This window comes from Urocampus carinirostris, chromosome 19 (genome assembly GCF_059441175.1).
Source record: "Urocampus carinirostris isolate Australia breed hairy pipefish chromosome 19, RoL_Ucar_1.0, whole genome shotgun sequence".
NCBI classification, from domain to species: Eukaryota; Metazoa; Chordata; class Actinopteri; order Syngnathiformes; family Syngnathidae; genus Urocampus; species Urocampus carinirostris.
This window is the reverse complement of record NC_142367.1, coordinates 10,045,891-10,056,440: the sequence shown is the minus strand read 5'-3', so window position 1 is coordinate 10,056,440 and position 10,550 is coordinate 10,045,891. Positions and strand designations below refer to the sequence as shown.

At 37.9% G+C, this 10,550-nt stretch overlaps 1 protein-coding gene across 4 annotated transcripts; it reads left to right on the top strand.

The window, feature by feature from the left end:
• Positions 1 to 8,478, top strand: LOC148347227 (parvalbumin, thymic-like). Of its 4 annotated transcripts, none has more exons than XM_088323982.1 (6): positions 1 to 509; positions 583 to 656; positions 5,209 to 5,371; positions 5,433 to 5,565; positions 5,639 to 5,748; positions 8,299 to 8,478. In XM_088323982.1, exons 1-6 carry the CDS (start codon positions 440 to 442, stop codon positions 8,325 to 8,327), a joined length of 579 nt encoding a protein of 192 aa, XP_088180108.1. In that variant the 5' UTR covers positions 1 to 439; the 3' UTR covers positions 8,328 to 8,478. The 4 variants fall into 4 exon arrangements, with proteins under 4 accessions (XP_088180108.1, XP_088180107.1, XP_088180110.1 ...); XM_088323981.1 differs by having other exon boundaries at positions 289 to 509; positions 5,209 to 5,377; XM_088323984.1 differs by having other exon boundaries at positions 438 to 509; positions 5,161 to 5,377.
• Positions 8,479 to 10,550: the final 2,072 nt, after the last annotated feature.

Sequence of the window (10,550 nt, the reverse complement as noted above, 5' to 3'; positions counted from 1 at the left end):
CTTGGGCCGGTCCTGGTTGTATACCATACAGCATTTGTGCTTAAGGCACCCAAATGGCTAGCAACGGCCCTGGGCGCCCGCCTGTCTTAAAAACGACAAAAACCTTTCACAAATAAATATTTTCGAAGATGTGCCTTATAATCAGATGCGGCTTATATATGTAAAAACCTCTCACAAATAAATATTTTGGAAAGCGAATTGTGAGCTCGTACTTTTGATTTCTTATCTAATCAAAATATATTAAAATCCTACCTGTGCTTTTTAATTGTCCCCCAAAAACTTCCACTTGTGTCCTCTCCAATTTCGGGGAGCATTTTGAAAATGTCCCTCCCGTCCTCTTTTGTCCGTCCATCACACAGGAAGTTTGGTCTTTCCTGAAAACAAGACCGGGAAACACCAGGCAGGGGTGTGGGCAGAGGATGTTTTTCTGGGATATTTTATGATGACGGACATTTTTTTTAAGCCTTTGCGTTTCAAAATAAAAGAAAACTCTTCACTGTCCACTAGTGGTAAGTCATGCACAATAAATGATCGAATATTCTTCTCTGAGGATAAAGAACATACGCCTGTCTTTGTTATCAGCCCGATGGCGGCGGATTTCCCGGATAATTTCAGGATGTCATCAAGAAGATGGCAAGGAGTTGACATCTGTCCTTGTGAGTCAGATTTCAAATCTATTTTTTTTTAATACTTCCTGTCTACGATTTGCAATGGCATGATCCTCCAATTAGAGAGCATTAGCCACAATAAGAGGCAGCACGGCGGCTGAGTGGTTAGCGCTTCCGCGACACAGTTTTGAGGTCATGGGATCGAACCTTCCTGTGCGGAGTTTGCATGTTCTCCCTATGCTTGCTTGGGTTTCCTCCCACATTCCAAAAACATGCATGTCAAGTTAATTGTCCCTAGGTGTGAATGAATGAATGAATTGTCTGTCCCTGTGTGCCCTGTGACTTGCCTGGCAACCAGATTAGGGTGTCCCCCTGCCAACTGCCCGAAGATAGCTGGGATGAGCTCCAGCACCCCCGCAACCCTACTGAGGATAAGCGGTGCAGATAATGGATGGATAGCCACAAGAATTTTGATTGTACAGGGAGTGCAGAATTATTAGGCAAGTTGTATTTTTGAGGATTAATTTTATTATTGAACAACAACCATGTTCTTAATGAACCCAAAAGTCTCATTAATATCAAAGCTGAATATTTTGGAAGTTGGAGTGGGGCTTTTTTAGTTTTAGCTATTTTAGGAGGATATCTGTGTGTGCAGGTGACTATTACTGTGCATAATTATTAGGCAACTTAACAAAAAACAAATGTATACCCATTTTAATTATTTATTTTCATCAGGGAAACCAATATAACAGCTCAACATTCACAAATATACATTTCTGACATTCAAAAACAAAACAAAAACAAATCAGTGACCAATATAGCCACCTTTCTTCGCAAGGACACTCAAAAGCCTGCCATCCATGGATTCTGTCAGTGCTTTGATCTGTTCACGATCAACATTGCGTGCAGCAGCAACCACAGCCTCCCAGACACTGTTCAGAGAGGTGTACTGTTTTCCCTCCTTGTAAATCTCACATTTGATGAGGGACCACAGGTTCTCTATGGGGTTCAGATCAGGTGAACAAGGAGGCCATGTCATTAGTTTTTCTTCTTTTAGACCCTTTCTTGCCAGCCACGCTGTGGAGTACTTGGATGCGTGTGATGGAGCGTTGTCCTGCATGAAAATCATGTTTTTCTTGAAGGATGCGGACTTCTTCCTGTACCACTGCTTGAAGAAGGTGTCTTCCAGAAACTGGCAGTAGGACTGGGAGTTGAGCTTGAGTCCATCCTCAACCCGAAAAGGCCCCACAAGCTCATCTTTGATGATACCAGCCCATACCAGTACCCCACCTCCACCTTGCTGGCGTCTGAGGCGGACTGGAGCTCTCTGCCCTTTACCGATCCAGCCACGGGCCCATCCATCTGGCCCATCAAGACTCACTCTCATTTCATCAGTCCATAAAACCTTAGAAAAATCCGTCTTGAGATTTTTCTTGGCCCAGTCTTGACGTTTCAGCTTGTGTGTCTTGTTCAGTGGTGGTCGTTTTTCAGCCTTTCTTACCTTGGCCATGTCTCTGAGTATTGCACACCTTGTGCTTTTGGGCACTCCAGTGATGTTGCAGCTCTGAAATATGGCAAAACTGGTGGCAAGTGGCATCTTGGCAGCTGTACGCTTGACTTTTCTCAGTTCATGGGCAGTTATTTTGCGCCTTGGTTTTTCTACACGTGTTGTGGTAAATACACTTGCATTTGTAGAATAGATTTGCATACATGTAGAAATGTAGAATAGATTTGCATACATGTAGAAATTTATAAAGACTTTCTTACAGTTGTGGGAAAAGGTCGGGTAGACATCCTTGAAGATACTCTTGGCAGACATTAAGTTTCCTTGAAGATAGCGTGCAAGGGACGGGACGCTCTGTACTTGATACGTGATACAGGACCGCCTTTTGGGGTGTAATCGATGCTTAATCGTCGCTACCAGCTTTAAAAACACTGTCATGTTCCCAGCTCTCCGAGATCTTCATTGACGCATCAATAAAGTTGTATCTCCCTCCGAAGAGGCTGGCTCCTGTCCATTTTCCTTATCCACATATGAGAAGACTTTTCTCTCGATTATCGAACCTCCAATTTCTCCAACACACGCTTCTTGCGACCCTGTTGACTATTTTGAATGTAACGCTTGATTGTTCGATGATCACGCTTCAGAAGCTTGGCAATTTTAAGAGTGCTGCATCCATCTGCAAGATATCTCACTATTTTTGACTTTTCAGAGCCTGTCAAGTCCCTCTTCTGACCCATTTTGCCAAAGGAAAGGAAGTTGCCTAATAATTATGCACACCTGATATAGGGTGTTGATGTCATTAGACCACACCCCTTCTCATTACAGAGATGCACATCACCTGATATGCTTAATTGGTAGTAGGCTTTCGAGCCTATACAGCTTGGAGTAAGACAACATGCATAAAGAGGATGATGTGGTCAAAATACTCATTTGCCTAATAATTCTGCACTCCCTGTACTTTTAGATAAATGTTCGAGGAAATCTGTAATGATGTTATTCTTATAACTCATCTGTTTTTCAACATTAAAGTGTTTTCATTTGAGAATTTATTTGGGTATTTTTTGTAATTTCATGTGTTTTTAGAAATAATTTATAACCTAAAAAAATGCGCACTAAAAAAAATTACGATTCAATAATAGTTTATACTGCGTCGCAAAACATTTTAATTTATTTAGAATTAATTTTTGTGACTATTTTTAGGTTCAAATCGAAACATTTTAATCTAATCCAGAATTTATTTTTTAACTTTGTAATTTTTATTATTATACAAAAAAATAACTTTTACATTTCTTGATTTTATTTTTTATGAACAAATCTAGCCAAATCAAGTCAAGTCATGTTTATTTGTATAGTCCTTAATCACAAGGAGACTCACATACTACAGACTTATTGAACAATAACCTGATCTAAAATCTACATGATGGCAAGGAAAAAACTCAAAAACCTCAACATGAGGAAAATGAAGAAACTTTGAGAAGGAACCGCACATGAGGTAATGCGCCTTCCAGGATGACCAGGCTGCAATGGATGTTGCAATAACATTACACAGATATCGTCAACATGAAATATAGGTCATCCATAAGCTATAGAACAGAAGTATTTTTCCGCCTAGATTTAAAGCCCCAGTGTGTAATATTTGACCATTAGATGGCCCTGTTTTCTAATGCGAACTAAACCAGTGCCACAGCAAGCAACAAAATGGCAGACAAACATGTCCGCGACCTGAGTAGGGATTCCACTATGTCAAAGGAATAGAACATTTTAACCTAGCGTTCTTTTTCTAAACACTATCGTATGGTATGATAGTTCTTGTATTTTTGCCTAGAATTCAAATTAATGTTTTTTTGTTTTTTTTTTTACTGAATGAAAGTGTTTGTACCACTAGAAGGCACTAAAAAAAACCACCCTGTTCCTTTAAACATTTCAACTTCTTTGTTTGTTCTACAAACATGTTCTTTGTTCTACAAACATCTTCTTTGTTCCTTTATCTTATTTGTTTTCTTTTATCCTCACTGTAAATTGTGAACCTGGAGTGCCACGTCCAATTTCGTTGTCACAATATGTTCAACCCATTTTGTAACAATGACAATAAAGGTATATTCTATTCTATTCTATTCTATTCTATTCTAACTGAGGTTGCAGATCAAATCTCAGAGGGTTGATCAATCCCAACTCAAAAAAGGTTTAAAATAATAATTTAAATCATTTAGACCTATCATCTATCATGTTTAAAAAAAGGGTTTATTTTTTGCAGTTTTGTGATTTATTTTGTTATTTATCTAAATATTATTTTTTTATGAACAAATAAGCTTAGAATTTGGTGAATTTAGAACTTTTTTTCCCCCAACCTGATCCCCAACCTGAAAAACACATCCATCCATCCATTATCTGCACCGCTTATCCTCAGTAGGGTCACGGGGGTGCTGGAGCCCATCCCAGCTGTCTTCGGGCAGTGGGCAGGGGCCAGCGAATTCGCTCGATCATTCACACCTAGGGGCATTTTGAACTGGCATGTTATTTGGAATGTGGGAGGAAACCGAAGTGCCCGAAGGAAACCCACGCAAGCTTGGGGAGAATATGCAAACTCCACACAGGAAAGTTCGATCCCATGACCTCAGAACTGTGCCGCAAACGCGCGAACCACTGCCCTGCCGTGCTGCCCCTGAAAAACACAATCACTTTAAATTATAATTGAAATCACTTGGAATAATAATCCATTATGTTGAATAAAATATTTATTTATTATATTTTTTGCCATTTCGTGTGATTTTTGTCGATATATTTTTCGAGGAATAAATAACTTTTTAACAAAAATATGTTTTTGTAATTTTGTGACGATTCTTATTTTTTTCCCTAGAAAAATACCTATTTGTTTAGTTTTCATGATTTTATCCGCTTTTTTTTGTAATTAACTTGTAATAATGACCACCATTTATAAGGACCAAATCACAATTCCAAAAAAAGATCAACTTCATACATTAATAATTTTAAGAATTTCAAATTATAACTTCTCGGAGGCAAAAATTGTAATATCAGAATGTATGTTAGCGAGGCGGTCCGGCCGGTGAGCGTCAAGTGGACATCTGCGTCTGACAGCGGCCACAAGGACGCTGGTGGTTTGTGACACCCGCCCGGGGGGGGTGGCCAGCTTCCCCACAACCGTCTCCCTGCACACATCCATCCGCCGTCTTCTCCGCTCCCGTCATGGCCATCACCGACGTCCTCGCCGTCTCCGATATCAACTCGGCCATCAACGCCTGTAAAGGTATAACATTTCTGACGCTAAAACTTCCATCCTTCCTTGATTTTTCCATTCCCAGCCAAGGATTCTTTCAACCCGAAGACCTTCTTCAAAGCGGTGGGCTTATCCAAAAAGACCCCCACGGAGATAGAGAGAGTGTTCAACATCCTGGACCAGGACAAGAGCGGCTTCATCGAGCAGGATGAGTTGCAGTTGAGTCCCCCGGGTGATTTTTTTCCGATGAATCGGTGTCGGGAGGATCGTTATTTACTGCGCGGTTGTCAGACTCTTTCTGCAGAACTTCTCCAAGGGGGCCAGGACGTTGACCGCCGCCGAGACCAGGGCCTTCCTGCTGGAGGGGGACTCGGACGGTGACGGCAAGATCGGATGGGAAGGTGAACAAAATAATCTTTAAAAATAAAAAAATCTAATGAAATTTTCATTCTGTCGTCGGATCGTTTTTAACGAATAAAGGGACAGTGTGTATTATTTATATCTTTACTTAATAAATTAAAAAACAATATTGATTTGAACAATCAGCAAAAATACCGTACATGTATTATCAGTGTCTGAAACTCATGACAAAAAGTTACCAGACTCTGAAAAGTTTTCACAACTTGAAACACAATAAGACAACTAATCGCAAAAAAAAAAAAACAATAATCCAAAGTATTAAGGATTGATAATCAGAATATGTAAAAGAACAACACTTTAAAATTAAGTTTATTTTAAATCTACTTATAATATTCATATGTATATGACATCGCTGTTTTCCAACTGCCATCAGTATGTACCTGTATGTACTCATCTTCATTCTTGCAATGTTTGCGTTGCGTCGTCTGCAACAAGCCACGTGAACTCTTTCCACGATGCTTTTAATGTACGTTTACGTTTTGTAGCGTCATAATTTTTTTTAGCTTCTTTTGAATCTTTCTTCTGGGGTTGAGGTTTTGGCTTAATTCCTAACCACTTTTCTTGTGTTCTCTGTGCGTCTACTTTGGAAAACGATATGCAAATGCACAACCTTATAACGTTCAGAAGAGTCCGGAAGCACGGAAATATTGAATGCAGGCTTTTGATTGGCTGCCGAGTATGCAAATTGCCAAACGAACCGAAATTTCCAAACCGAACGAAGATTTCGAAATCAGAATAAAGCAAACGTTTGAGTTGACAAAAAAAAAAAAATGGAAGTTGATTTTTCGATTACCAGCCAAGTTTTTTTTTTCCCTTGAAAAAGTTGTCGGCCACCCGGGCGGAAACGTTTTGTAAGTTGTACGCCCGACGTAAAAGATGCATGCCCCAGGCGTCCGGCAGACGTTATTTCAGTCTCTGGTACTATGATATAAACAACCATTTTTTTAATACTCTTAGGTGGAGGATTTTTTTCTATTTTTTTTATTGGCTGCTAAGGGTACCCCAAAGACCAAAATACCTTGTGAAAGGCAAAAAATAAGAAGAAAAACATTTCACTTTAGACACTTTAAGTCTCCGTAGTTTGTATACTTCCTTGTGTTTTTTTGTAGTCGCTTCTGGGTGCACAACACAATACATTGACATCGAGTGGTAAAATATTACACACTGTCCCTTTAAGTGACTTCAAAAATAATAGTAAATAATGTCAAACTAAATCTAACTAAATAATAACTCGTGTATGTATCTAGATTACGAGTTAAATATAAAGAATAGTATCATTTTTTAAAATCAAGAAATAAAAAATTAAATGAATAAAAACATTTTGCAGATGATTTTTTGTTTGACGTATTTTCATTTCTTCTTCATTATGGCATTTTTATTCATTTCTAGTGAGAAAACTAAACAAAATAGGATTACTACCAAATAATTGGAATATACGAAGATTAAAAGGACATTTTACCAGACATGAGCCATCTGTTCCCAGTCATTTGTGTTTTTTTGTGTTTTTTGTTATAAATATTATTTAATATAAAATAAATTCAGTAAAATATAACATACAGTAAATTCAAAACAAATCAAGTCTAATTGTTCAGATATATTTTATATTCTCTAGTTTGTATGTATTTTCATTTTTTTCCTTTTCACTGCATTTTTATTTATTGCAAGTAAAAAAAGAAAAAAAATTGTATTACTGCAAAAATAATTACAATATGCTAAATTGTATTGAAACAAAGCATAGTAAAAATCCCTGGATAATTATTCACGTTAAGTACTTTTTATCGTATTTTAATTCATTTCTAGGAAGAAAATTAAACAACATAATATTACTTTAGAAGTAATAAAAATACACAAAATATAAATTTAAAAAGGTAGAAATATTCGATAAAATATGGCAAGAACTTTCACTGTCTTTTTACTCATTTTATTTTTTAACATATTCTAACATTATGTTAGAGATAATTTTCAAGTAATAAAATTAGCAAAAATACTTCAAATAATCCTTCTTATTGGACTTTTTAATACTTTATACTTTTTAAAATGTTCTCCTAATATCAATTATTTTATTTTAATTTATTTTCATGAATTTTTTACCATTATAAAAAGGACTAAAATAGGCATTAAAGGAATAAAAAGATATACATTTTAAAAAATGAAGAATTTCCAAATCATTTTGCTTTATTTTATTGATAATGTATTCTCGCCGATTACTGTATTTTTCTTAATTTTCTAGATAAATACACAAAAGATTTAAAATAAGAAAATGATCCGGCATCTTCTAGCAGATAATTTTGCTTATTGTAGGTACTGTACTCTCTTTTTTTATATACCTGTTAATTTTCTTTCCAAAGTAATTTCATTAAATAAAATGGAAAAAAAAGATCTTAAAAAAAAGGTTAAATAACATAACTGCAAATAGTGCTGTATTTCGAAGAGGACAAAAAACAATTTGATCAAGCAGAATTCATTTTAAATGAATCATTTCAAATAATATATTAAGTATTTATTTTCTTGTTTTTTGTTTACTATTTCAGAATTCTCAGCACTGGTCAAGTCTTCCTAATGGCGGCGTGCTTAAGTACATGGTGATAACCTCAGGATGGATGTTAACTAGCAAGAGTTAATCACAGATTGAATGTGGCTAGAGCAGAATATATTTTTCTGTTATGATTCGTTCTAAAAACTGGTTACCAATAAAAATGTTTGTCCTCATGAAAAAAGAGTCTCTTTCATTTTAGAAAAAAACCAAAACCCTTCATCTTTAAGTAATCCTAGCTCTAACCCTTAACCCTACCCAACACTATCCCTTAACCTTAAACCAATGACGTTTCCCTATGCATAAACCTTAACCCTAAACTAATCCTAACATCATTCATTTATCCGTCTGTTCGTCCAACCATTCACCCATCACCAATTTCGTCCGTCTATGCATCCATCCACTCATCCGTCACCAAAATCCATCCATCCAGCTACCTGTAGTCTAGGTTGTTACCTAGCTAGCTCAATAGATAGCTTCCTAGCTTCCCACGGACAAGCTTGTAATCTATCCATCTATTCATACAGCTAGCTACTTGTGTAAACTAGCTAATTACCTATGTAGCTCAATAGATAGCTTCCCAGATATCTTGTTGATTATCCATCTAATTATTTAGCTGGCTACTTGTAGACTAGCTAGTTACCTATTTTGCTCAATAGATTGTAGCTTGTTAGTTACCTGATGACAAGCGTGTTATCCATTTATTTAGATAGGTAGTTGTAGACTCGTTAGGTACCTTGAAAGCTTCCCGACTATCTGTGGACAAGGTTGTTATCCATCCATCTAATTGTTCATCTGGATACTTGCAGACTAGTTTGTTGTATAGCTATCCCAATAGATAGCGTACTGGCTACCTGTGGACAAGCTAGTTATCCATTTATTTAGATGGCTACTTGTAAACTACCTATTTACCAGGTTAGCTCAATAGACAACTTCCCCGCTACCTTTTGACAATTTTGTTATCCAACCAGACAGCTTAAACACATGTACTAGCTAGTTACCTTGTTAGCTCAATAGATAGCTTGCTGGCTTCATGTGGGTAAGCTACATAGCCATCCATTCAGTCAACTCTCCAAAACTCCATCCATCCATCCATCCATCCATCCAGATAGTTACTTGTGACTAGTTAGTTACCTAGTTCAGATTCAGATTCAGATTCAGATCTACTTTATTGTCATTCTAGTACACGTGTATACAGAACGAAATGTCGATACATCTGACCCGCACAGTTTCCTTGAATGTACAGATATAAATAAAACGTTGTATTGAGTTGTAGTATTGAGTGCTAATAATATACTAAATAATTATGGCTATGTATAGTATTTTACAGTAGCGCAAATAGTGCAAGAGGAGTAGCCAACCAGATGTGCAAGATGGGCAATCAGGTAAACAAGTCGGGTAAACAGAACAATAACACTGTAACAATAACACTGTAAGTACGATAGTGCAGAGAAACAGATGTGCAAGGAGTGGCTAGCTATACAGAACTGCCAGTAGTGCAAACAGTCAAACAGAACCCACAGATGTACAGATTAGCAGCAGTTTAGATTTACTATGTGTTTGAGTGACCATTTAACAGTCTAATGGCCAGGGGGACAAGACTATTGTGGAACCTGGTGGTCCTGCACCGCACACTGCAGTACCTCTTCCCAGAGGCTAGCAGAGTGAACAGTCCATGATGGGGGTGAGAGGGGTCCTTGATAATGTTCTTAGCTTGGGATAGGCAGCACTTCTGGCCAATGTCCTGAATGGAGGGAAGAGAAGTCCCGATGATTTTCTCTGCTGTCCTCGTCACTCTCCTCTCACTACCCCAGTCGGTAGCGCTGCAGCCTCCACACCACACAGAGATACAGCTGGTCAGGATACTCTCTATGGTGCCCCTGTAGAATGTGATGAGGGAGGGTGGGGGCAGGCGGGCTCTCCTCAGCTAGCTCAATAGAGAGCTTGAAAGCTATCTGTAGACAAAATAGTTAGCCATCCATCTATCCACCCAGCTAGCTACTTGTAGACAGGCTAGCTAGCCAGACATCCAGTCAGCTCTCCAATAGTCCATCCATCCATCCGTCCATTCAGGTAGTTACTTGTGGACTAGCTAAATAGATGGCTCGAAAGCTAATAGTAGACAAGATTGTTAGCCATCCATCTATCCACCCAGCTAGGTACTTGTAGAAAGGCTAGGTAGCCAGAGGTCCAGTCAGCTCTCCAATACTCCATCCATCCATTAATCTGGCTAGTTACGTATGGATTAGC